At 44.3% G+C, this 27,908-nt stretch overlaps 1 protein-coding gene across 1 annotated transcript; it reads left to right on the plus strand.

Moving 5' to 3' along the window:
* Positions 1–3,777: 3,777 nt before the first annotated feature.
* On the plus strand, positions 3,778–27,622 carry LOC139642758 (uncharacterized protein C8orf34 homolog). The gene is made up of 9 exons (XM_071517768.1): positions 3,778–3,898; positions 6,145–6,295; positions 10,389–10,474; positions 10,600–10,673; positions 18,280–18,406; positions 22,034–22,524; positions 24,195–24,291; positions 26,958–26,996; positions 27,516–27,622. The coding sequence occupies exons 1-9, from the start codon at positions 3,778–3,780 to the stop codon at positions 27,620–27,622; spliced, it is 1,293 nt and encodes a 430-aa protein (XP_071373869.1).
* The last annotated feature ends 286 nt before the right edge of the window (positions 27,623–27,908 follow it).

Genomic DNA, 27,908 nt, shown 5'->3' on the forward strand with positions numbered 1-27,908 from the left:
GGCTCCTGTCTGCTTCAAGATTAAGATTCAACTGACAAATAGACAGGCGTGATTGGAGTGAGTTATAGACTTGATGACTTTATGCAGTAATTGCTGTGTAATCAGTTGTCAGTGTGTGTGTGAGACTGAATGCACATGCACATATGTGAGTGTGCAGCTACATCTCTGTCTGTGTGTTGTGATGTTTGTGTTACTGTATCTATGTGTTTATCACAAACAAGTGGGTAAAACAGTAACCTCCACAACCAAAATATGTATAAATAGAAATATGAGCTCAAAGGAGATAATTGCTCCTTGTACATCACTCTGTCAACCCAACACTGATTCTTTTATCTGTGATTTTTTGATACACTCTCCTCCACAGCCTCCGTTAAAGGACTCTTCTTGAAATGTCCGCACGTCTGTTTGATGGATTAATTGATTCTCGTATCAGTTAACCATTACTGTTTTGTACTGTAGATGGCAGCCTTGATCCTGGAAGATGGCTGTCTTGCATACTGCAAGACTACAAAACATACTGTCTCAAGCATCAAATTCATAGTTTCAAGTATCATTCAAAAGCTTAGTTTATCGACATTTTGAAATTTCCACAGTCAAAATAACTCAACTCAATTTCCCTCATCCAGCTATGATGACTGGCATTGTAATACACCCCTAAGCCGAGTCATGTCTATAGTGGCATCCTAATCTCTGCAGCATTTGTGGTTAGAAAGTGAGTTAAAAGGAGGTTTGCACCAAGGTCTGTGATAAGACTTTCCACAGGCCTCAGAGCTGTGATGTTACCCTGCTCATGTGTGTCCTCATCTGATTCTGATCAGAGTTTTACTGCTGCACTCAGAGATGTGAGGTTCTGGAGCCTGACAGGCATATTTTTAGGGCAGGGGAGAGGCGGGTGGGGGGTGGGGGCGCTATTGAAAGCCGAGACATAATTATGAAATGTAAGTTGGAATATTGTTTTTATTACAAAGCCAAACAAATGCGTCTCTGCCCCCACTCACATCAAAGATGTCTGTGTGACGACTAACCGCCAAGTGGAGGCTTTGTGCTCAAGGCTTAATGAAACACAAATGCTCGCTGTATGTGTGAGGGCAGCGAGAGTGTGGGGTCTGCAAGTGTCACAGTAAGAGTACGTGCTGGGCCGACTGTGCTGCGTGCCTTTTTATCTGTACTGTATGTCTGAGTATGCTGCTCACACATGTGGGTCCCTGTGTGGCACGTGTGTGTGTGTGCACGTGTGTGAGGGCAGCTTTTGTCGAAGAGCAGGGCATCTATCACTTACAGTCTATTAATTAGAGCCTAGTGTTTTGCGGCGAGACGTCGTCACTGCTGCCTGTTCTGGAGTGACCTCCCAGACACCAAGCCGCAGCTCGCCCAGCACTTTTATCACTCATAAAAGGATGGAAATTCAATTATTTCACTTAGATGAGAGACAATAACTCACGGCACTTGATGAAATGGCTCGGGTTTTTGCGCAAGAGATGATGAAGTGTGTGCGTGCGTGTGTGCGTGCCTGCCCTCTCCATGTGTGGGGTAGCGTGTTAGATGATTCCACCCCATACATCTGTCAACGCATCATCTAAGAAGGTGTATATTAAGTTATTTGTGAGGCGAATGCGCTAATTATGACTTCAGCCCTGTTTTTAGCGCCGCGAAGAGCAGCAGAGAGCCAGTCAGTCGGTCGCTATCTAAACAACATTAAATTACATGGAAACTTGGAGGGAGGAGCGCACAAACACTTGATCTGTGTGCACGCCGCTCCGCTCGGCTCCGCTCCGGCTTTGGTGTGAGTGAGTGATTGCGGCACGGAATTCCTCGTCACTCGGGCCTTTTGTTGGGATTGCATCGCTCGAATAGTTTCCATTTCCCTCCTCAGCCCCCCCCCCCTTCCCCCTCCCCCAGTGCAGACCCATTTTATTTATCTGCCGTGTCTCATCGTTCGGCATGGGGAGCATGCATGGCTGCCCCCAGTGCCCGGGGAGTGGAAATGTGACGGGCTGACAAACGGGCGAGTGCGGACAGACGTTTGTTGTGTCTAGACAGGGGCCTGGGAGGCTGTCATGGTCCCGGGGTAAACTGGTCTCAGGGGAGATACACTGTAAACTTATCATGGTGGTACTGTGTGGGAGGCCGGGGGGCTGCATTGTGAACCTGGAGAGTATTGCACTCAGTCATATGTTTGACTAAGCAGGCTCCTGCTCCTCCAATGAACACAGAGACAAAAAGAACCGACACGCCAAACATACTGTATATTTAGTAAGCGCGTATCACATTTAATATCTCAATTAAGATCATATTCAGGATAAGCTGCTTACATGCATCTTCATATCCTCATCTCATATATCTCTGTTTACTTGAATTAACAGAATATTCCAAATATCAGCATGGAAATGGAGCTTAGAGAGACCACAAAAACCTCAGTATCCTGGCTAATATGAAACTATCGCAGCTATCATTTTCAGGCCTCTAATCATCGGGATACAGTACGAGCATGTGTTGAGCAATATCAGAATATTGATGTGAATTTGAAAACAGTCCCGGGGCGGCTCGGTGGTCTGGGGGCGCGTGCCATGTGGCGTCCTGGGTTCGAGTCCAGCCTGGGACCTTTTTCACCATCCCCCTTTCTCTCTCTCTTCCCCCCTTTCTGTCTCTCTCTCAACTATACTGGCCAGTGGCCACAAAAATAATCTTAGAAAAACAAAGCTGTCATTTGCAATGGTATCACCAAAAACACATCATATTCATCACTTTAGCACTTCATCCACAAACCCTCCTCAGAGACAGTGTGGTGTCGACACAGAGATCCGTCACCTCTCCCTCCACAGTAGCAGTGGCAGAGTAATAAGCGGGGTTCGGCCGTGTGGAGCGCTGTCATGGCTGAGGCTCAGACTGCTGTTGCACAGATGAAGGACTGCGCCCAGTCTTAAAGTCCATTCCTGGCTCCAGAGCGCTGGCACATGGCTGGCGAGACAAGCAGATTTAAACCCACATAAAAAGCCATTTCAGCCTTTTTTTTTTTTTTTTTTTGTGAACCTACATTTATCCAGGCGAAGTTGACAGAGCGTGCATGCTCTTTTTCAGCCCTGCCCCGCTTCACAATCACACAGTTACACACATTTATACCTGGGAGCTGCTCAGTGCAGCCACAGTCCTCTACCATTGGCAGCTACAGTGGAGCAGTTGGAGGCTTTTTCACTGATCCACACACACACACACACACACACACACTAGTTAGGCTGATGAGGGTGCGTTCCTCTTCCCTTCCTGTTGGCAGCTGTAACTGTAGGAGTCCACAGCTGATATTATCAGTTCTCCTCTCCTCCTCTCCTCTCCTCTCCTCGAGCCAAACTGAGCCGCAGCAGCACTAATACCAGAGACACTGACACAAGGGCAGAACCGCTTGCTTTAGCACGTCATGTCTTCACGCTTTGCTAAATATTTTAAACCTCTGTTACATTTCCTTTTGACATAGCAGACTAATCTCCTACCTGTGTGGGATGTGCGCTCCCCACAGAGGCCTTTGTTTACCTTGGTGACCTGTGTGTATCTGAGATTAGCTACGTCTTCCCCCAGACACTGAGGTCTTTCTCTCCCTCTTTGTGTCACTCTATCTTGACCCGAAGGGAACGAGGAGCGAAGACAAAGCGGGAGCCGAGGTGACAGGCAGCTGCGTGCACTGAGGTCATGTTCCCTTGCTGGGTCAGAGCCGGGCGCTGTTATTCTTTTGGTGTTCCTGTGAAAGCTGCAGCCTCACAAGTGAATGTTTCCAAGCGTCAAGTAATGATTTGTATCTTAGGCTGTGACCCAAAGAAAATCTGGCATGCCACATTAGTTGTAGCCAAAAAAGGAGAACGGTTAGAAGGAGAAGAAGAAGAAGAGGGAATGGAGGAAGAGGAGAGAGAGAGGAAAAGGTGAAGGCCCGAACTTGAGCAGTTCCCACGGCCGGCAAATTGCCCAAATCGCTCGTGGCCCTCTCCATCCCCACCCCCTCCATTGCATACCATGATGAATGGGACATTTAATATCACCCTGCTTAAGGGTATTACTGGAATGTAACTGTCCTTCTCCACAAACCCAAACAATACTCCTCCTCAGACTGCTGCCCAGCCCAGATTCTGTGCGAGTGGCATGATTGATGTCAATGATCATAACGTGAGAAAGCCGTGACTGCATGCATTTGCTAATCATTCTGGTTTTATTAACTGGTTGTGGAAAAACTGAGCTAAGAATCAATTACCCTGAACAGCTATGCTAAGCAGAGTCATGTGTTTCAGTCACGTATCAGCAGAGTGGATTGGAGCATTACGTTTTCTGGCAGGGTGGGTTACTGCGTATATCCTTGCATCAGAACGATTGCCTGACACCCAAAGGAGAGGGTTAGAGAGAGGAGACAGGTGAGAGACTGTGGCCCCGTGCCATGCTGATGGATGGAGGGAGAGAGTTCTCATGAACGAGTGTCTCACCTCTAATCCCGGTGATTAGTCATGCATTCTCTTCTTTCAAGGTGTGAGGCCTGTTTTTTCTCCTCCAAACCAGGGGCTGGGTAATGCGATCTGGAAGAGAAAAGTATCAATGTTGGTTTCGTGTGACTCGGCACACACATAGACAGCCACGTATGTGCATGTGCAGAAACAATGGCGGCGAGAGGTGAGAAAAAGTGTCCTGAAAGTGACCCTCTCATTGGCGTCAAGTTCTTAAATTCCTCTGGTGTGATGAGAAGAATAGGACAAATATTGTTATGGTGTGTGTGACCGGTCAAAATGTTCTGTAATTCAGCATGTTTTTAGAAAGCTTGACCACCTCACTTAACCAAGTGAGAGAGTCCAGACATCCACGATTCATTCTCATAACACATAGAGTGCTGCAATATGTTTTATCTCTTGAGGATGTACTCAAAACCAAAACTTTCTGGCTGATTCAGACTCCCGCCTTTGATCCTCGACTATATTTAACGAACCGTTGCTGCACTGTGCTTTGCAACAGAAAACATTGACTCATATTATTCTACTTCAGTGCTGTTCCTTCATAAAATTCATGGCCCCTTGTTATTGGCGTGATTTATGCTTTCTTTTTTGCTATCACGCTATTGCTGCGTCTCTGTTAAAGAAATGCATGTCGTTTACTGCGCCTTCAAGCAGAAAATGTGATTCTGTGATACGATACCTGATCATAGAGTCATGTTTAGCCTTGGATCGGGGCCAAACATTGGACCTAAGAAGAACTATTGCATGTGGAGAGCGTTTTATCTTTCTCTCAGTGGAGACCAGCTGTATTTTAAGGAGATACAGAATGATCAAAAGAGACATTTATCTAAGAAAGAGATAGAGAAAAGGAGAGGGATGGCAAAGATGGAAAGGTAGGGTAGGCTACAGATGGTTTCCAGGTACCTACCGTTCCTTCTGCACCTGTCAGCTCTGTGTGTGTGTGTGTGTGTGTGTGCGTGTGTGCGTGTGTGCGTGTGTGTGTGCGTGCGTGTGCAAGTGGCTATTAGTGAGGCAGAGAAACAGAGAGTAAGAGGTTACGATACGGATACTAGCGTGTCTCGTACATATGGACTTCTTTAGAGAGTCAGAGGGAAGAGGGTGCGTGTGTGTGTGTGTGTGTGTGTGTGTGTGTGTGTGTGCTAAGACAGAATTTGTGCTCTTGAGGACACAGGGAGAGATCAGACGAATCCATCGGTCCAGCTCTCCACTCTCTCTCTCTCCGCTCCTTTTTCCTCGCCAACTTCATTGTTCTTTGTCCCTTTCGTCCCCGGCTTGTTAGCGTCTCCCTTCCTGTTCCTCTGCTGTCACGATGTGCTGCTGTCACCAACTTCCTGACATCTCTCCTTAGAACAAACAGTTGTGCGTTGTTGATGTGCAACAATGTATTTTTTTTTTGTTTTATATGTTTGTGTGTCTTTGCCCTTGCGTGTGTGTGTGTGTGTGAGAGAGAGCAGAGAGAGCACAGCAGCAGGGGCTGGGTTGAGCATGTTTATTTACTGTGATGTGCATGCTTGCTCTTTTGGCTCTGAGCTGGCTGTCATCGCCGGCGCTGATATTGACAAAGCAGAGACTAGAGTGTGATTAATCACTGTCCCCTTTCTTTCTCTCTGTCTCTCTCTCCCTGCTCCTCTGTTTCTTCCTTTCACCCTTTACTCTCTTCTGCCTGTGCGTCTCTCAGAGGATCTGGATGACCTGCGGATGGAGGGCGTGACGGGCCTGGCTCCGTCCGGCAGTAAGTTCAGCCAGGGACGCAGCTCCTATCAGGCTGAGCCGCAGGCCAAGGTTACGCTCAACATCTGCTCTAGGTGTGCCAGGTAAATGCTACCGCCTGCTCTGCTCTGAGCTGCCGAGCACCGGCTTTTCACCTTCTCATGCCTGGTGCCTGGTAGAGAAGATATTGGATTTGTATGTGTCAGTGCACAAGAGCTGCCACAGCGTGTATCAGGCTTATGTATATCAGGTTTAGAAAGATTGGAATTCAAAGAAAGCCTAGCTATAGTAAAATAGTAGCCCTTTTTTCTTTCCATCATCCACCATGTTCTCATCCCCATCCATGATCCCCCCCCCCCCCACACACACACACACGCTCACTCTCCTTGCTCCCTCTGCATCTGTATCCCTGTTCATCGGGAAGACGTACATACCTTAAGATCAAGAACAGAGAATCGTATCATGTCTTAAGTGCATTCCGGTGTTGCTTGTTTTCACAAAGCAGCCCCGGTGCTGATACCCGTCTCCATTATCACTCTTTTTCTCTTTCTTTATCGCTCCTTTTCTCTTCCGACACGTTTCCTGTTCACCTGATCCGCAGCATCAGTGCAGCGCTCACATTTCTGGATGTTGGGTGTGATACCACAGGCAGGTGTGGGCAGGACTCTCCCTTGATGCCAGGGACAGATAAACGGGTATCTGGTCGATGAGACGCCAGGCACACGTCTGCCTGCATGGCCTCCTCTGTTTGGGGTTTGGAATTTGTTTGTTTCTTACTCTTCATTCATTCATGCTGCTTATCGGTTTGGTTCTACGCACATGCAGCTAGATGGTTTCCGAGGTCTTGCAGGAGGATGAATGGTATCGCTGGGTTTTAGTCGGGCGTTTATCAACGGGATGTTTAAGGTGAATAGTTTATATCTCCGGCTTATCGCTGCGGCCCCCGGTTGGATCAGTGGCGGAGCAGAGCCACATCTGTATCTGGAGTGAGTTTTGGCTCATGCGCTGAGTGTCTTTTGACTGAAATGTCAGACATCTGTTCTCCCTCTCTGTCTTTCTCTCTCTGGTTGAGGCCAAATTCCTGCTTCGTCCTCTTTAACCTGACCACCAAATCCTTCCCAAGTTTTACTGGCGAAGGAGCCCTGGTCTTTCATACTCATTTTTGGTGAGTGGAAGGGCCATAAACAGATCGCTAAGCTGAAAAAGTGTTGCACACATGGTATGCCTTGTGTGCTATTCTGGAGGCACAGAACTCTAAAATCAGGAGTTGCGCAGAATCGCATGCATGCACGCACACAGACACGCATGCACGCACGCATACAAACGTGTGTATGCATGCCCTCGCATACAGACACACACACACGGTAGTTTGTGAGGGAGGAGTGCTCCTGTGAACAGAAGGTAGTAAAGGCAGAGGTCAGGGAGCAGTATGGAGAAGGGCGACCCTGACAATTGATGGGATTCCAGAAACACCTATCAAACCTGGCCCACTATGGGGCCAACCCTTAAACCTACTTCTCAGAAGACCAGCATATGAGGCACAGTTGGTCCCATGTGCATGTGTGCCCATGTGCAGACAGTACTACTGTACAGATGTGACCTTGCACTGTGTCTCTGTGAGTTTTAGGAAAAATTTATTTTTTTTATAGTCACCATAGAGTTGGGGTGTAAAATTAAGGTCCCTATAGATCACAGGGATTCTTTCTAATATCATATGACTCTCACAACAATGGTAGAGGGCTTTAGCAGGTGGCTTGGCCCTGCCTGGACCTGTGGACACTGCCAAAAGTTGGACAAGCATTCCTCACATACCTGTCACCCCTCAGGCAAACACACCAGGATTCATCTCCTTTTCTTCTGCATGTGAATTCTCATGGGTCAGTGATGTCCCGGGACTCTTGTTCCAAAGCACGTACACTGTATTCACTCTTTCTAGTTGTCTAGGCAGTCAAATGAGACTGAGCCATAGTACTCGCCATGTACCACCCAAAGCCAAGGAGCAGGTGACGCTCACTTTCACACCCACAGCGTGAAGGCGACAACTCCCTGTTCCTCCTTACAGGGCGTTTATTAATTTCCAGCAGCATTCCTGAAAGTTACTAAATCCTGTGTGCCACTACTCAGGCTGAGGTGTGTTCAAGATCCGCCTGCTCTGTTACAGGCCATTAAAACGAGGCAAGAGTCACGTAAACTAATTTTGATTTTGATTAACTGATGTGACAACATGGACTTCAGCAGTACAGTTACATCACACTGACAAAATCACACTGTCTGTAGTAAGATTGGGCCATTTTAGACAGCAGGATTGGGGTCAGTTCACTTTTAATTCAACCAGTTCAGAAAATGTGTATTCTTTAAAAACCAAAAATTGTAAAACCTTTTTCTTGAAAAGATTCATATATATTATCTTGAATGAAATAACTGAAAGTCAGTTCTTTATTATTAACCACTGTATAGCAGTATCACTTTCCAGTTTGAACTGATTGACCTGAAAGTGAAATTGATCCCAGCCTTGTCACTTCCTCGGCCATTGTCCTGCCCCTCCTTTCCGTCCAGACAATGTCCACACCTCCACCACCCGGCCTCTCCGGTCCAGTCAGCCTGTGTGTGGCTCCTAACCAGCAGTGGCAGGTCAGGAAACAGGCTGCTTCCTCTGGCTCTCTGCTGGTGGGTTGAAGTGTAAAGTGCAGTGTGGCCTGTGTGTTGTGGGCATGTCCCTGTCTCTGGGGCTATAGCTGCGGTTACACCAGCCTTCGCCCACCTCCTTCATACACTCGATCAGTCCCTTTTATGGCTATTTGCTCCTGCCACAAAACCTCCTGTGTGCAAACGCATCCCAGATCCTCGATGCAGTCCGGAGAAGTTGGTGGTGCAGTCCTAGGAAATGGATAGATCTCCGCAGACCTCTGTGGGGCTTGTAGTTCTCATTAAATTAATTGTTTTCATATCTGGAATGTACTGAGGGAATGGTAGTCAGGACTTGTGGCTATGAGCAGCTTTCATTCAGAGATTGGGAAGGGCTGGTGATAGTCATCTCTGGGGCTTTTTAATGGTCTTATAAAGAGAGAGAGACAGAGAGGGGGGTGGTGGGGGAGAAATTGAATATAGTTTGAAAAGCTGTATTCTGTTTTTAGAGTTGTCATAGAGGTAAAAATCAAGAGCCCTGTGGCTGTGGCGGAATGCAGCCACACCATAAAAGCCTATGGATTGCTTTCTTTTGTCTTCAGCTAATGGTTGCGCTGATGACATGGAAATAGCATGCAGTGAAAGAATTTGGAGCTAAAGTAGTGTGTAATTACATATAATATGCGGTATGATTTACAGTCGTTAAATATATGCTGTAGAAAAATAAATGCCGCGCATTTACAGCATACTGTTGTTGCTGTGTGTGAATTAGTTTGCAGAGGAGCAGAGATACAGCGAAAAGCCACGTGTAACCTATTTATCTCAGTGGACCACAGGACGGAGCACAGAATGGTAGTTAGCGTTCCCACTGAAAAAGCATTCCGATAGCTGTTTGTCTTTCACCCACAGTATACTTTCCTATCTGAGAGAACATTAAATCTTTTAGGACCTTAAGAGACAGCCAAATCTCTCAGACCCGCTCCCATTTCACTCCAAACTGATAGCTCTGAAAAGGCTATAGGGGCTTGGAACATATTATGATAAAGAACAGCAACTGTATGATTTAAGGGGGAAACAGAATCTGTGTGCCAATTTTTCATTTTTGCTTTTTCAGTAAGCAGAGGGTAGTTGCTGCTGAAAGGAATGATCCATGCACAGACCATATGTCTGTAAGTGTATTACTTTGGTTTCATATGAACGCAGTACACTCAAGGAAGGCCCATTTCAGATTTCATTTCAGAGGGATGAGAAGCTGTGATGAAGAGATAGGGTTTCTGCTCATAAGCTGTCCCCTATGTTCTCCCTGCCTCGGTACCATCCCAGATGTCAGTGCCCCTATTGGCTGAAACAGAGATTATAAACCCACTGAACACTTCCTCTTTGTCTCATCACCTCAGACTGATAGAGATTTACTGTCTTTTCATGATCTGACATTAAGTTTCCAAATATGCATTACGGTGTGGTGGAAAAATGCTGATTTCAGAGATTTAAGTGCTCTCCATTGCCAACAACACTACCATGGTCATGTAGTTGCGTTGCTAATGTACAGTGTGTGTTATGTGTTGTCTCTAGGTTGCAGGGGGACAGTCTGTCAGATACCAGAGCTGAAGAGGAGCACAGGCCTCACATCACAGAGCAAGCCGTACCTGACATCTCCTGTGAGTTACACAAATTCAAAATGGTTAATTCTTACCTCTTTCTATGTTTTTGTGTTCTCATTTTCTACTCTCTCTCTCTCTCTCTCTCTGTATGTGTGTGTGTGTTTATGTGTTGTCTGGAGCAGGTCCATTGCCCGGGGTGGACACAGTAGTGGGACGGGGCCAGGAATGCGAGGCTGTGTCTCAAGTGTCAGGCGCTGTAAGTGTCCTCCCTGCATCCATCACCAAACAATCAAGATCACTTTACTCCCATCAATTACCACGTCGCTCTCTCCTCCACAGCCTCTATTGTCAGAGAGAGAGCTAAAACCACCTCAAGCCTCTTGTTATTAGGACAAGACCCAAGCACAACTGATCCATCTTTACGGAGGCATTTCAGCTTACACAACAGTTGATAGTGCTGAACAAGTGATACCCCTAATTAGAGATCTCCCTGTATCACTTTGCTGTCCTCTCGGGGCACTTGTGTGCAATCTGAAAAGGAGAAATGAAAAGAATATCTAGTGGCACAATTACAATTCAGGCTAATTTAGAAGTTTGATACAATAGAGCCAAATAGTTCTGGGTTATAGGAGTATACACTCTTTTGTTCTATGGCTGGATGGCGTGATAGCTTCACATGCTATGGGGAAGAAATCTATAGAGGCCGACTGCTGCACACACCACAGACTCAGACACTGGCAGACACTCACATGCTGTTAATAAAGCAGTCGGCCAAGACGCCGGTACCTTTGTATAATTACCCAAAAAAAAAGCCGATACCTTTTTATAATTACCCAAAGTAAGTGTTGGGAAAGGCTTGTTTTACTGCTTTTTTACGGATAGAAAGGGGTTTGGAGCCGAGGCATTGCTCCGTGTGCGCAGCAGATGCAGAGAGGCTCCAGACTAACTGGGAGCAGACTTTTAGAGACTGTAGGCCCTATTGAATCAAAGCCTGTAGTCGGAAGTTCAATGGATTCAGCCAAATGCCCTAGCCACCATCTAGAAATGAGACAAACTCTACAGTATATGGAATTAAACTGGCTCTCTTTTTCTCATTTTCATTGTTTGGCAAACTGGCTGTTTGACACATATTTGATTCAAATGTTCCAAATGAAATATGTGTCAAACTGTTTGAAGCTGATATTTGATGCCAATACAGAAAGTTCTTTTTCACTGATTTGAGCTGAATAGTGGAGCTTCCAGCTAGATCTGATTTCCCTGTTTTATTTACCACTGACTTTCACAGCTACAGGGGCTCTTTAGTCTGTGGCTGCTTTTTACCAGGGACCTAAGCGCTCTATCGCTCCCCTACATTACAGCTCTATAGGTTGAGCGCTGTCTGGCGCACTAAAGAGCAAGGTACTAATGTGTCCCATATGGAAACGGCAAGTGTGAACGTCTTCTGTCACCTACTGTAGCTAATGTGGTTGTTTTCTCTTTAATTGCATGTGTTTGGCCCTCTTTGAAAGACTAATGCAATTTGTTTCCCTAATAGCTTGTTAGTTTAACTGGTCCTTCAGGGGCTTGTGGACCAGAGACTCTAAATGGCATGGAAAACAAAATGTAATGCTTTTATGAGTTGAGTCACTTCTTTGGACAAACAATGGTTGAAGTCATACAGTATGAGATATAACTCAGCCGCCATGCCAGACTCTATTTCCATTCTTTTATTTACTGATATAAATGTGTATCTGCTGCTATGCTTGTCGTACCATAACTTATATATCATAATAAATTAGAACATATGCTCTTTGTATTGGGTAGGAAAGGGTCAAAATTAAACTAAGTTGTTTCTTTACTTGTTACTGCACTTGTTATTGGTTTTAGAGAGAGGATGCATGGAACCTGTTCTAGGTTTGAAAGTTGTTCTTTCTCAATAGGCCATTTCATAGTGTGTAGTTGTCCATAAGTGAAGAATGCCTTGTATTGTAGATTGCCCTGCTTTGGGCAGTAAAGGTTTGGGGATGTTGGAAAGTAAACACTGTTAATGGTTATCATTAGTTCGACAAGCCCCCTGCCACTACCGCCTCCTTTAGGTGATAATTGCCCAATAAAGACAGATACTTTCCTAGAGCAATAGCCAGAGCAATTCCCCAACAAATTCCTCTACAGTTTCCTTTGTAGGCGTTAAATGATATGTTTTAATCAAATTCTTCTAGCCCTTGTGTGGGTGTTGCCATCATAAAGTCTGTCAGGGGGAAACTGTTCATTTTTATGGTAGAAATTAGATAATTAGAGTGATGCAATGCCATATGTATGATACAAGGCAGCACCGTTGTGATGGTTTATTTATATTTCCAGGAGATTTTGGCTGGGTTTCAGCGGATATGCTGTATGGCAGGGGCCCTTTTCTATTGGCACCAACCCTCTCTTAGTATGCTCCCACACCTCCACAGTTATGCATGCATGATTATCTTCAGAGCAGATCAGCATAGGTAGCCCTAGAGCCGTTTTACTCCTGCTAAGGTTTGTCTCTTTAGGATTTCCAGACTTTTCATATTAGTGGTTTTCTTTAATGTGGCATCTGTGCGCTGTGCCCTAAATAATTGTCTTAATACAATAAGTGAGCTTGAAGAACAGTTTTGCTGAAAGACTTATGTGCTGGAAGACTTCATTCATTCATTTTCAACATAAAATTACTTGGATTTTTCTTTATACACTTTGATCTGTGTTGTGATGCTCATTACCAGACGCAATCCCAACCATTTTAAATCTTGATAAAACTTGTAAGGGATGGTAGTTTTAGTTTCTTTTGTCTCTCAAGCAGATACCTTCTATTCTCTCTAACAGTTGCTCTACAATTTCCAGGGTCCCAGTTGCACTTAAAGCTGACCAATGTGCCATCTTTATTGGGAGTGCTGCAGAGATACCATGACTAAACAAGTGCACTAGCATTATTAGAGTGGCATAGAGAAACGGTAAATATGCACACAATCGCACGTTCAATCTCAGTGCTATTTACGTCTTATTGGGGCAAATCCTGTGTGTACATCCTCACAGACGCACCCACAGACAGAAGTGCTCCGTCCCAAGCACCCAATAAGCATATGCGTCTAAGCACACCCTTGCATGCAACAGAACAGATCAGACTAGTGTTACATGTAAAATATGTAAACTAATGTCCTTTTAAAATTTAGCAAAAACTCATTGCAAAGCCTCAAACAAACACAAGCAGATCATCTTCCTTGAACCCAAGAAACCAGACATGTTTGTTGTGGCACAGTGATTTTGAGAGCTCTGTTAAATATAGCCTAATCCAGTTTGAAGAGAAAAGGCCTGTTGGTTGCTTGTAACTTTGTGTAGAACAACGCTCACTCCCACTCGATTGTTGATGCGAACTCTTTGAACTGTAGCCTGTGTTTACCTTTACGATAATAATTCCAATCTATCTGCTATTCGACACCCGCTCTCTGCATGCTTGGCCATCACACTATACAGTAACTGTTACTCTGTCAGTGAATTGCATGCAAAACATTTGGTGACTTGATTACTCTCTGATTGAACTTTCCAACCCTCCAAACATCTCTCTCATTTCCCCCCGATAGTTTTTCATCATTTTTTCTGACACAAAACGATGAGCTATTGCCGCTGTGTCTGAGGCATAGACAGTATGTCATCAGACCTGTCTTTGGTCTGTCTCAGGAGGAAAGCCTGAATCAGGGTCTAATTGTGTTATTGTCAATATCCTGTTTGCTTTTGGCTGTGCTGACTCAGTGGTTGGGCCGGTGAGCCTGGGAGCCTGTGTACAGTCCATAAAGTCCATTAGGTGATTCTGCTGTGTGCCAAGACAACAGGAACTCATTAAAAGTCGAGTGTTACACCTTATATCCTGTATCATCCCATGGCTACGCTAGATTGAAAGAGGTAGAACTGAATCTGTCATTTGGAAAACATATGCCTTGATTTTTATTCTGTTGAATTTGTTACAGTTATCTGCTGGGTAAACTTGAGGATATGCCATGGGATAGAAGATCTAGACACTGAACAGCTTTTTCTTATTGCTTGCATCCTCTGCAGAAATCACCAAAGACGCTTTAATCCCAGCGCCAGAGCATAGTGTACATAAGGCTTGTCTAACATTGTACGCAATGTTTTAACAAAACACACTTCAAAATAGTTTAGACAACAAAATCGTTTCACACCAGTGGCCTCTGAGGTTGAAGGTGTGCTGATCAGTGAAATCAGCTGCTGCAGTGTTTAGTCGGAATGAAAACCTGCATACACACATGGTTCTCAATAGCATATTGGTTACAGAGCGCTGCTTTGCACAACACAAGAAGGAAGCGCACGTCAGATGTGAAGGGAACTGTCCGTCACATGAATAGCAAATAGCTGTTTTTACCATAGTGTCAAAACGATCAAAGACATGTAAATAGAAAATACTTGGGCATCACATTCCACATTCTCTCTCTCTCTCTCTCTCTCTCTCTCTCTCTCTCTCTCTCTCTCTCTCTCTCTCTATCTCTCTCCCTCCCTCCCATTCCATCCATCCCCATGTCATGACAGCAACCATTGAGGATCCTTTCAAATGGTTTTCAGGGCCTGGCCCGGGGCCTTGTGTGACCAAAGTAATAGCGGCCTGTATTGTGGTGTGTGTTACTTCCTAGTGCAAGGGTGGCCCCCCTGGCTGTCATGGGCATATGGCAGGACAGGAGTCGAAAAGAGATCACATCCCCCTGTAACAGCTGTAGCAGGAGACACGCAAAGCTAACCGTATAGCGCGAGTAGATGCCACACACTTTTTCCATAGCGCATGTGACAAATTGCCCAGGTAAAAGTCTAAAATGATGTGCGCCCGACCGTGTTTGGGGTCCGCGACTGTATGCGTTCAGCCCTAACAGTTCTTGTTGTGCGGAGGGCAAAGTTGGACCGAACCCCAGTTTGTGGTGGCTATTACTGTTGACCACACACGCATAGCTGCACACATGGATGCTGTAAAAAATTTAATTCTGGACGCCCATCCTCTCTCTCTCTCTCTCTGTCTTGTTCGCTCTCAACATGGATTCAATTTTGCAAGAAACAAGATCCATGTTTGTTAGTTGGGCAGAAGCATCACCAAAGGGTTTTTTCCCTTTTCTTTTTTTTTCAGATGGTCTTTTGGTTTCGTCGTAGTGGGAGGGGGATTATACAACTTGGTTTTTGTGCCACTGACATTAATATCCTCATAAGTCATTGCAAAATTAGAGCAGCTCTTTATTTGGGAGATGAAAAGGCCTTCCTTCTCATCTCTTCTTCTGCGTAGATTAAAACACTTTCATCCAAGCGTCCCAAACAAAGGGAAAGCAAACAGTTTGACTCATTTGGGTTCATGTCATACATCATTTCTGATAAGGACAATGGCTGCTTCAAGCCACAGTGCAGGGAAATTCTCTTTTCATCCATTCATTCTGTCTTGCCAGCAAAACTGTAATCAAGTCCAATTTATCTTTTCACTGGGTATGAGAGAGATGAGGTATTCGATAGGGCCTTGCTGTTTTGTGTGTGAAATTTGTACAGGTATAATAGTTACAAACAGTACTGTGCAATGTCCTCTATGTTGAAGTGTTCCAGGTCACTTTGTGAAGAACTGGCAAAAACAATTATGTCTGTGTCTTAAGAACTGCACCAAATTCTTAAGCACATAGTCATCATATGTTCCCATCGAAGACAATGGCACCTGAAAAGGACATTCAAGTCCCATATGCACCAAGCATCTTGGAGTCTTGATAATATTGATCTGAATGAATTTAAAGGCAAAACTGATTCTACTAGTCTGCAGCCCTAGGCTGAGACAGTTGATGAAAAGCAGTCCACATCTCTGTCAACAGAGAGCGTCGTCCTCCTAATCGAAAACAACCATTTATTCAACAACAGTCATATTTTGATTGTAATGTCTGTTTATTTTTGGATGTTATCTGGAAAGCTGGATTGCTTGCAGACACGGTATATCCTGTCTGTGTGTCTGGCCACAGGAGTGTATCACCGAGGGCCCTTTGCCTCCAGTGTGTAGTCTCCAGGATATACGGTCTTGATTATGGTATGGGCCGCGCTCTCTGGACGGAGGAGCTGGAGGGCTGGAGCAGTGCAGATGGTTCACTGTAGACCTCTCTGATAAGAGAAAGTCCATATGGACAGAGCTGTGTGTAACAAGGCTGGGTTTACTTAAAGCGTCGTGACTGTACAGTTTTTACCCAGTGAACCTATAATACAACAAAGGTGAAAGCAGGACTTGTACTTGGTGCTCCAACTGTAGCAGTAAGACCTGAATAATAATAATAATAATAATAATAATAATATTACATTTTATTTATATATAGCGCTTTCTCAATAACTCAAAGCACTTTACAGCACAAATACAGCATTAAAGCAGCATTAAAAAACAGCATAAGAAACAGTTCAATTAGACTTAAAACTAACAATGCAATCATAAATTGTATGCTTCTCTAAAAAGGTGTGTCTTGAGAAGTGATTTAAATGAATCAACATGGTCCAATGCTTATCCTTAGAGTAATGACTTACAGTACAACAAAAAACGCATTTGAGAAATTTTGAGGTCTGTTTGCTATGTTCTCAGAGCCGAGAGGAGAGAGAGAGGACAAGAATGATGTCATGCTGTTGGATCGGGGGGATACCACCATAGAGAAAGAAATAAAGTTGAGGGGGGGGGCATTATTTGTAATGTTTCACCCGCCTTGCTGCTTTATGAGGGCTGTAATTAAGGATGGGTTGTGGTGTTGTGGTCGCACTGCCACAAAGCGCCTCATGTCACTGACAGGCACCAAGACCAAGTCCACAGACCCTGGGAATCACGTTCCGCCATTTATTCGTGGGTAGCCAGTTGTTCAGTTCAGTTGTTTTTCACCATACCTCCTCTTTGGAAACATGTTTTTCAGACCACTTGGAATCCGGGGGCTCTAAAAACGAGTAGACTGTTATATCCCCGGTTTGTCTTTAAATGTTGTTGGAAGACTGTACGTCTATCATCGGATCTCGGCTTTAAAATGTCTTTAGCCTGTGTCAGCACTTTGTCAAGTCACGTCAGCCTGTCTGTCAGTAGGCGCTAAGCACATCAGATGATGTAACTGTTGGCATCAGCGGTATCATAACTAATCTAGTGTAAACCAACATTACAGGAGGTGGGATTACAGCGGGCGGATTTTATTTCTCACCTGCACTAGAGGCTCATGCATACTTGGTCCATTGGCTTAACAGATCATCTGTCCACTTGTGTGCCATCAAAGGGATAAATAGGGGGATTAGGCGTACTGCCATTACAGGACTTGGCAACCCTAGTCTTTCTAATGGGTCCCTTTCCAAATAATGTACTAGGCTAGGAATAGGTAGAGCAAAGTAGCCCAAACTAGCAACCATTAGTGATCCCCCCTGCCTTCACAGAACCCCTTGTCTTTTCATGGCATATGATCGTCTTTATTTTTGTATCATAACAATATAGTCGGCGCTTAAGAAACTATGTAAGATGGCTGATTTATTGTTCGTTAACTGCTGGTGCAGGATCTGCTGCTGTCAGGCTCTCTGCCAGCAGACTAGTGTGCAGAACTCCTATAGATTTATTGATAGTTATACAAAAATGTCCTCCACCACTACTGACAGTCTACTGCCCTGCATTCACTAAACAGAGTGCGCTCCATGCTGCAAGCTTTCATCTACACTTGCTGTGGTTTCTAATGTTTTTCTAAAGCCCATAAAAATAATAATTGCCTCTTTTTTTTCCAGCAGATATGGCTCAGATATTTTCAGCAATAACTGGAAATTATATAAAGGATTAACCCAAGTCTTTCTTCTAATGTGACTTTCTCTCTTTTTTTATTCTCCTTGCTAACTAGCGTCAGCCTGTCTGGGAGGCTGATCTGAAGGCTGTGAGAGGAGGGAGCTCCATCGGGCAGACAGGCCTGCTACTGGGCGACTCCCTCTTTTCTAAAGAGCTGGAGAACATGGGCAAACACCTTGCTGGTAGGCAGTGCTTTGTGTTTGTGTGTGTGTGTGTGTGTGTGTGTGTATTGTGGCTTTAATGATGAATAGTGTGGGTAACCCAGATCAAAAACTTGCTTTGGAATACACACACATGCATGCACGCACGCGCGCATGCACACACACACACACACACACACACACACACACACACACTTTGAACTATGACTTAATAGAGAGGGGTTGGAGGAGTAGATATGGGGGGAGGAGAGGGGAGAGTCTAGCCAAGGAATATACTGTTTTAGGCCAGAGGAGTTTTTTGGTTAATTAAAAACTGATCTTCCTGCTAAAATGTGTTGGGACTAAATAGAAGAACTAATTAAAATAATTACTGCGGGACTAAATAGAAGAACTAATTAAAATAATTACTGCATGCCAGGAATTCATCTAATGACTCCAGCTCTGACAACTTCAATCAGTCTAATAACTCCAGCTCTGCTGAGTCATTTTTAAGTGTGTGAAGTCTGAAGTGTGCTGGAAACTGACTGTGTGTGACAACAGAGGATTTGTGTGACATTTTGGAGTCACTATTCCTGAGTACTTCAAGTCTCATCTCTTCTCTTTGATATATGTGACGTCTGGGTGACTCAGAAACTGCCTTTATTGTCATGATGATCAAGTATGTATTCATTTATGAACCAGATCAAAGCCTGGAGCGGAGACCAAAGGGAATGTTGCCATTCTCCATCATGTGTCACCCACTTGTTTGTTTACGCGTGTCCTCCCACTTCGTTGGACTGCACCATTGTGTGTCAAGGCCTCGTACACGCCTTCACATTCCACAGTTATGTGAAGCATATTGGCCCCACTTAGTGAACCTATTAATGTCACCCAACAGCGGTCCCAGCTGTTAAGGTCTTCTCAGCTCATCTGCACATTGGCACTGAATACTCTGGCTGCCTCGCAGTGCAGAGAGACCACAACAGCATACTGGTGCTTAGGGGCACTAAAGGAGGACTGTGTGTGTTAACAACACACTCACTTTTGGCCCACTGGTCCTCAGATGGCATTGATTTCTAGTTGTTTTACGCCGAGTTACTGAATATTCAGGCAGAGGGATCCCGCCAGGCGGTTAAATGAGGCTGTTGAACAAGCTAATTTGGCTCTTTCATGCCTTTATTAGCTGCTAATACTTTCCATGTTTGGAGCCAGGGCCTCTCTTTTCATCTCATCTTCTTACCCCAATTATGTGGTTGGGCAATTTCTCTTTGTCCGCCTTTTGTGATAAAATGAATCTACATTATTTCATAATAGACGCAGAAATGACTGGTAACTGAATGTGTTACCGAAAGATGCCATTGATTTAATTAAAATGTAAGTTTCACCTGGGTTGGACTGTGTAGTTCGTGGCCAGTCTCTCAGTTCTATCTCATTTAAGTCTGATCACAGGACGACTATTTTAAGTTGCTCAGGCGGTGTGTCTTATTTTTCTAGGACTGCAGATGTAGTCCAGACAAGAGACGAGTCGTTAGCAATTTCATTTATTTTCAGAGGATGGACCCAATAAAGATTGCATGAGTTGTGAATGGTTGTATAGCGTGCTGTGGCCCTGTACTCTCTCACCAAGTGCAATTGCTGCTTGATCAAAGACTGTATAATAGATTAGATCTGTCTCTCTCTCTCATTTTCTCTCCCCCTCCTCTTTCTTCCTGTTACTACTGAACGATTGGATCAAAACTTATCAAAGCTTCATACCATATGGATTTTGATGCCACTTCTTTGATTTTCAAAAGCTGTCATTTTGTATCAGCATCTGTGAGATGGCCTACAGTAATTTCTGTGTTGAACACAGTCAACTGCACAGAAATCTCTCGATGCAGCTGGTTGTCATAGGATACTCATTAATGCAAGGAAGTTGGGGGCAGCGACTGGTTTACAATAAAAATCATGACTGGAGCCAGCATCTACGGAAAGGAGAATGATTTTCAAACCAAAAATGGGCTGTTTATCATTACATCGGTAAACAAGAATAAGATATCAGATTATTAATCAGCATATCCTGTTTACGATGTAATAAAAACACCGGTCATGATGGTTATGGTAGGATTGGTGTGGGTGGGTAAGAGCTTCAACCGGAAAATCATCATAAATGGAGGCTGAGTTTATACCAGTATCCTTGCTGTGTATAGTATTTATTTTACTTTCGTCACAGCACCCACGCAGAGATACGTATCTCTCAGGGTAAGTGGGTGTTTGGTCACCATCTAGCTGTGTATACAACCTAGCAACCTAATAACAAGGCATTCTCATGGTTTGTCATGTTACATACTACAGTCCTGCCACAAGCTGATGTCATGAAATGCCCCAACACCCCACAGAGTTAAGTCAGAATCGGACCAAGAAAGTCCTCGCTGTAGCCTGGACCTTCATTTTCCCCTTCTCTGCTGATTTAGAGAAGTAACACATGTAGAGTGCAGTAAGGTTAAAACAACACAGACACAATGTCACGCAGTACACATGCAGGTTATTGAACACATGGGCAAGGCACTGTGCTGTATGTGCTCTGCATTGTATCTCACTGTAAAGGTTGACCTCCCCACAATCAGAGCTGATTAAGCACAGAAACAGCAATCTAATTATGCATGTCAACGAATTAAATGCATTCGGTCCCGGAAGGACGGCGTACAAAACAGCCTGGAATAGTTTTCAAGCAAACTGATTCATGTCCCAAAGCTGCATTTAGAGTAGTATTGCAGAAGTTTTCTGCTTTGCATACTTAATGGATAGTGATCTGCGAAGAGGAGCATGTGTTTCACATTTTTGTGTGGAAAAATGTTGTTTGTTTTTGGAGAAAGCACGATTTGCTCAAAAAACGAGGAAGTCAAGGTTTGTGAAATACTTGTCATGCTTGTATTTGTTATTTATTTAACGTCACACGTATACAGTTGTCCAGGAAAAGTCACTTCTGGTGAGTCATTTCTGAAATTATCCCTCTCAAATGATAACTCCCAGGCTGGTTTGTTGAATCCCAATTGCCAAGATCCTGAAAAAGAGTATAAAAACATGGAAAAAGTGACCCAGATGTTGATCACAGGAGTTGGCTGCATCAGTTCTCTCACAAACAGAAATGTTTTTGAGACTACCAATGGTGCAAACAAATGTGTTTTTCTCAGGAACAGGAAAAAAAAAATACCAGACTGTGCTAATATCAACTTGGAACCTTTTCTGACAGAGGAAGCAGGATTCACCACAATTTACAGGGTCTATAAATATTGTCATCATTGCCCAGAAGAAGGATTAAATAAAAACAGTCTCACCCACTTTAGTCTTAAATGAAGTCTGTGAATCATCTGTCTTATAGGATGTATACTAACTTCAGAGCAGAGCCTGCGTAATGTCTCTTTCGACTTTTATCTTTTAGTCCAGTTCTAGGCTTAAGAGTTGTCTGGGAGCCATATAGACTATTATAGGAATAGCAGCATACAGTAATTTAAACTCAATTTGAACATTCTCATTTGAATTTGTGATTAAGATAGGAGAAAGGTTTAAATTAGAAAACAATAGTAACTCACTCTTTTGGAAACTGCATCTGTTGACTATTAAGTTCTAAGTCTAAGAGCTGGATGCTGACTTGGATTGTCTCCCTCTGTGCTGTTTTTTTTCCTCCAGAGGTTGAGAAGGACCTGGCCAAGCTGGCAGAAGCAGGGAAAATGACCAACAGGAGCCCCAACAATCCCCACAGTAGTCTGCTGCTCACGCCTCTGTTCCACAGGACGCTCCCCAACACCCTGCCTCTGCCCAGCCAGCTCTCCAGGCCCCAGTCTCCAGCCAGCGGCCTCTCAGCCAAGCCCGGCGCCGTGGGCCTCCCCCTGCTCAGCCCCAAGCCCACCTCCCTGGTCATGGGTCGGACTCAATCTCCCAGCAACCCCGGGAGCAGGACTCAAACCCCCAGAACCCCCAGCAGGCCCCTGACCCCCAATAGCTTGTTGACGCGCTCTGCCGTGACCCCTGGGTCTCATAAGGAGGTGACGTTCAGGAGGTCGCGGAGCCGCCCGGTGACGCCCACATGTCAGCCCACTCGCCCCCGACCGCTGCTCACCCCTCCTGGGCTAAGTACCACAGACAGCCTGGGTGCCAGCCTACGGGCCTACCTGTCCGAGGTAAGACCCCAAACTAAAATACTTACCTTCATTATCCAAAACACCTAATTATCTTTTTTTTTAACTCATTGTCCAGAAGCCTATTATGTATCCATATATTTTGTATATATGTTTATCTATTTAGTCCATGTAAGGATCATCTAGCAATGGAATAGAACAACTGTTCAAACAGTGTGTAAAACATGGGGTGAAATGGTCATAAACCTTGGGTCATGAGCTTGAAAATCACCCAGCTTTATTGTAACGTGTTAGTTTGGTGAGAGTGAAATCGTGTGGTGAGTGTCAGATAGGCCGAGCCGGGCCAAGTAAAGTTGGCTGTAGAACATGAGAGCCTTTACACAGGGAGATTGAGAGTAAGACGTGCATACCCATACATGCACACACACACACACACACATGCACACACACGTGCATCGTGTGGGGTTTAGCGCAGAGTGGTGGAGGTCTATACAGTAGGATGTCATTTCACTGTGGAAAAATGTGTCTGGCTTAAAAGGAGAATTTTCAATGGGATTTCTCTCTCAAGCTCCTTTCATGGTCTACTTCACGGCAGCACCGTTAAATACGAAACCATTTTTTGAGGGCTTTATTAATGGTGGGCAGGAATTTCGCAATCCCTCTGTATTCCTTTGACAGCTACGTCGGTTGACGCCTGGTGAGATTATCAAAAACACCACAGCACCGATTCAGCTTTTATTGAGGCCACCTGGTCCCGTGTACAAGGGCTGAAGCCACTAAAGGAGGCCTGGTTAGAGAGTGAGGGAATCCTGAACCTATTAAAAACACTGGATGTACAGGAAAGAAGGGATGTAAAGGCTGGTTTTCTTCCTCTTCCCTTTCTTGCGCAGCTACTCATCCCTGAACTGCTCGATGGTTTCCCCTTGCTTTGGAGAACTGGAGCCTCCATCACCTTTTAGCACTGAAAAATAAGAACACATAAAAGCCTTTCGCAGGGAGCATGGGGCAATTTATTCATTAAAGGTTTGCCCCGAGGACTATACTCAGAGGTGTACTTGGTATAAAAGAAAATAAAAACAGCTGTAGCTCTATTGGGTCTGACATGCATGTGTGCCAGTGAGAGTTTTGTGCAATTCACTTTTTCGACCTGCTGCTCTTTTTCATGGGGTCATCGCAACTTTCCATGTAATACCATTAGAGGATTTAACAGGAGTAAGAGGGAATGTCTCTGTTTCGCCGCCAAGATGTTTTGAAATTAGTTTAGATTTGATTTTCTGTTTGGACATTCCAGAATCTAAAGTTGCTAAATGACATCTTGCAGCTGGACTGAATACATATTTCCAGATGTTTTCCTTTCATTCTCTATAAGCCCGGGAAGAAGACGTGTATATATATATCTAGATGGATGAACAGATGGATAAGTAAACAGACAGACTGATTGAGACAGAATTCTTTTTTTCCCCTAACCTGCGCTTCCGTCTCTCTTTTCCTCTTTCTGTTATCCACGCAGAGCATGAATTAACCCAGTAATCCTTCTCTTCTCTTCTCTTCTCTTCTCTTCTCTTCTCTTCTCTTCTCTTCTCTTCTCTTCTCTTCTCTCCTCTTCTCTTCTCTTCTCTTCTCTTCTCTTCTCTTCTCTCCTCTCCTCTCCTCTCCTTTCCTCTCCTCTCCTCTCCTCTCCTCCCCTCTCCTCCCCTCCCCTCCCATTTCAGGATGAGTTTTACCAGCAGTTACAGGCCATCAGACAGCCTTGGCATATCCCTAGTGACACAGAGAGCGACATCCTGGAGCCTCCTGAACAGGACAAGAGTGAGTGACCTCTCTCGCTCTTCCTTTCTCCTGCTTTTTGTTCCTTTTCTCTTTTCAACTCTCCATTCCTTTGTTTATCATATCCTATTCACACACACTCTTTTTTTTTTTTTGAGCGAGCAAAAGTTCACAGTTTAGCTCTTTCTCAACGCCTTTCATTTGAATCCACAGTTCCCAATTCTGACAATTGCCCCGCTAATGCCTTTAGCTTCCCACAGTCACTTTCTTTTTGTAAGTTTGCCAAGTTCATTTCATTAACGTCACTTCTCCGATGTGAGTGACTAATGCGTTCAAATGGCAATAGAGCTATTAAAAAGCAGAGATTAATGTGTAAGTATTCCCTGCAAAATTCTGCGAGGGGCCACGAGGGCCGAGGCATGAAACTTTCCGTATTCCACAGTTGGGTGATATCCTGCGAGGTTCAGAGGTGGAATACGTTGTTGTCTAAGATTTCCTTTCCTGGCATCATTTAATAGATTAATCTCCATTAAGATCTGGTCGATAGACATGAACGGCTCTCGGTTGAAAGTCGTAAATCCAATCATAATAATGGTCTGGCTAGAACGCAGTACAGCACATTGCTCTGGCTTTGAACATGACAGAATTAGATCAGACCTCCTTGAAGGTTCCAGTCCATAAATCACGTGAATGAATTTGGTAGTATGGGCTGATACACAGAGGCTTGCCAAGATGAAACTAAGAGAAGTTCTCAATTCACTGCGGACTACAAACAAAGCATCAACTTCATGCTCTCTTAACATTTATGGTGAGAATTCTGTATCTCTCTCATCCTCAAAGATGTTTCTAGAAGCTGATATTGTAGCTGGACTAAATGAAAACTAACTTCCACAAGCATTACTTTACACATTTTTGCAGAACAGTTAGTCGTAAGGCCTACTGTGTGACTGAAAAACAACAACTACTAGATCTGCAGTTAATTTATGAATCAAGCCAAGAACTATTTATGCCATTAAATCAGAAACAAAATGTTCTCAAATTAATGTAGCCCTATTTTCTCAGTAAACAAAAATCCAGCATCAGCTACTCACACTCACACAGAAAATCAAGTGCATGTGGGAATCAGAGAGACAACTTTTATGGAGCTCATGAAACAAGAATTCCAGTCAAACAAAACATTAAGCAGGCAAAAAGGTTGTCAAATGGATATATAACCGTTCGTGACAAGTTCCTCTTGAGGGTAGTTGTTTTGCCAAATGAATATCTTGCAAAATGAATGGACATATTTTCCTAATAGCCCCTGGGGGCCTGCGTTAGGTCTTGGCAATGGCGATGACGTGTTGAGAAAGGATATGAGCCGCACATTGGATTAGAGGTGGCTGCGAGACAGGGGAGAGAGTGACAGAGAAAAAGAGACCCCAACAGCCGCAAGACGTGACAAAGCATTTATTGGCGTGAGAGAGGGTCCACAGGGCTGCTGACTGAATCTGGTTGCGTGTGTGTGTGCGTGTGTGTGTGTGTGTGTGTGTGTGTGTGTGTGGATCAGGGTAAGGAATTAACATTTTTTCAGAGGGCATTTTTGCCCCATTTATCAGATTTTTGGGGGGATTTCGGTCCTTGCTGAACTATGAAATAATGATGTTGCATTGCATATTGACAAATAAACTCTCAATTTGTACCACTAACATTTGATTTATTTTAAATCATAACATACCAGCACATAAACAGAGTAACAGAGACATTTTCTACTAGTTCAGGTAGTTTTCTGATCAAGAACGCTCCATTTTTCTCACCCACTGGAAAGAATCACCCATAGGCTCCTACTAATCACCTACGGTGGCCCACAAGGGACAGTAGTCTCATTCATGTGTGAATATATGATAACTCAATGAATTTGTGAACAGGGTGAAATGCAAAAAAGAGTGCTCCGACTTATTTTTTGCCTACTTAATTTTAATTTCACAGCCAATTTAAGAAGTTACAAGGGCATTTCGGGCCCTGGTATAGATATACAGTATTTGTCCATAATATGGTGTGCTGTGCTCATTTGTGTTTGAGTCTGTGTGCATGTGTGTGTATGTGTGTGTGATTGAATATGGGACTCACTTCATTAGTGCAGCGCTTCCCAACTCCATGCCAGTGCATGTGTCTGAGCTGGCGCCAAAAAATCCATAGCTATTTCCTGTTATTCTACAAACTTCCACAATGGGATAACCACACATACCACAATGCAGATGAAAAGAAGTCTGTCCTTTTCCTCACTCCTAACCCCTTTGTCATTCATGTCTGTGGCTAACACACTCAGCCCTTTAATGAATCAAACAGAGAAATGTAGAATGGAATTAAGTCCGTACATTACATTATACACCTGTCAAGATTAAATATGTAAAGTGTTCAGTGGTAGTTGGTATTATTGATATACATACAGTATATATGTGCACAATATTGACAAAAATCCTATTGTATCATGTTTTACATGGTGGACATGTTGGCTTGTTCTGCATAAACACATTTCACAGTCCTTGAAAAATGGTGAAAAATCTATATTTTGGAGGAAAAAAAACACAGGATGGTAATACTTTGGATTTGCTCTGTTTCAATCAACTCAGTGTTCAATGTAGGCCACAGACATTGCTCAGGAGTCATCAGGCAGCCTTACATGACACAGCAGACTGATGGGGGTGTTTTCTGTCCTAATTCTTTTACAGGTGGAGCGCGAGATGCCAACAAGAGATCTGTGTTTTCAGGTGAGAATCTGAACAGTTAACCGTCTCTCAGCCTGAAACCAAGAGATAACAGTAGACTCACCGTATGATCTGCTGTATCATCTGGGTCTCCGGCAACCAACAACGTATGTTTCTCATCGGTGTGTGTATGGCTCTGCTTTAGTACTGTAAGCTAATGCTTTATTTTGAGAGAGCCTCAATGTCTGTCAATGACCTCATTTGTAGAGCCGCAGCATGTTACCCAAATAACCACCAATGGGTGACTTACAAGCCTCCACCTTCATTTATGGTCCATTCAATTACCCTCACGGGCTAAATGGAGGGCATAGTGGCTCTGAAATGTGATTGGTGGAGGGCGGCCATGCAGGGAGGGAGGAACCCGGTTGCCCAGTTCCATTAAGTCACTTGGGCTCTGAGTTTACATGCAGCAGACAGCGTCAACTCTCAGCGTCAACATTTGGGAGAAGGAGAAAGTCTGTCTGGTTTGAGGTTGTCTGCGGTTCTCCTTCTTGTGGCTCTGGAGGTGCCCACAGTTCCCAGTGTCAGTGTGCCAGTCTGGAGTGAGATCTGAGAGCAGCCGGCTGCTGCTTGGCTATCAGAGAGGCCAGAGCGCTGCCATGGCAACCAAACCCAAAGCCGACTGCTGAAGTCACCCCAATCACTCTTCTCCCAAAATTCATAGCATGAAATATGGCCCTTGGAAGCTCCGTCAGGCAGCACCAGGCCTCATTTTCCACCTCGTGTTTATCTATGACATGTTCAGATATTAAAGGCCTGTTTTATAGTAATTGCCCCAGTTATTATTCTTATTAGCGGTTGAATGTGTCTGATTCTGGTTTCTAGGAGACTGATGTTTTTGTCTTTGTGCTTCATTTTTTACAGGCCTATAGTGACGAAGACCAGAGACACTGATCCAATCAAACAATTATGCAA

The sequence above is a fragment of the Centroberyx affinis genome, unplaced genomic scaffold (assembly GCF_046629955.1).
Source record: "Centroberyx affinis isolate AG114_WGS23_722 - 3 ecotype Tasmania unplaced genomic scaffold, CSIRO-AGI_Caff_v1 ptg000519l_1, whole genome shotgun sequence".
In the NCBI taxonomy this organism is placed as follows: Eukaryota; Metazoa; Chordata; class Actinopteri; order Beryciformes; family Berycidae; genus Centroberyx; species Centroberyx affinis.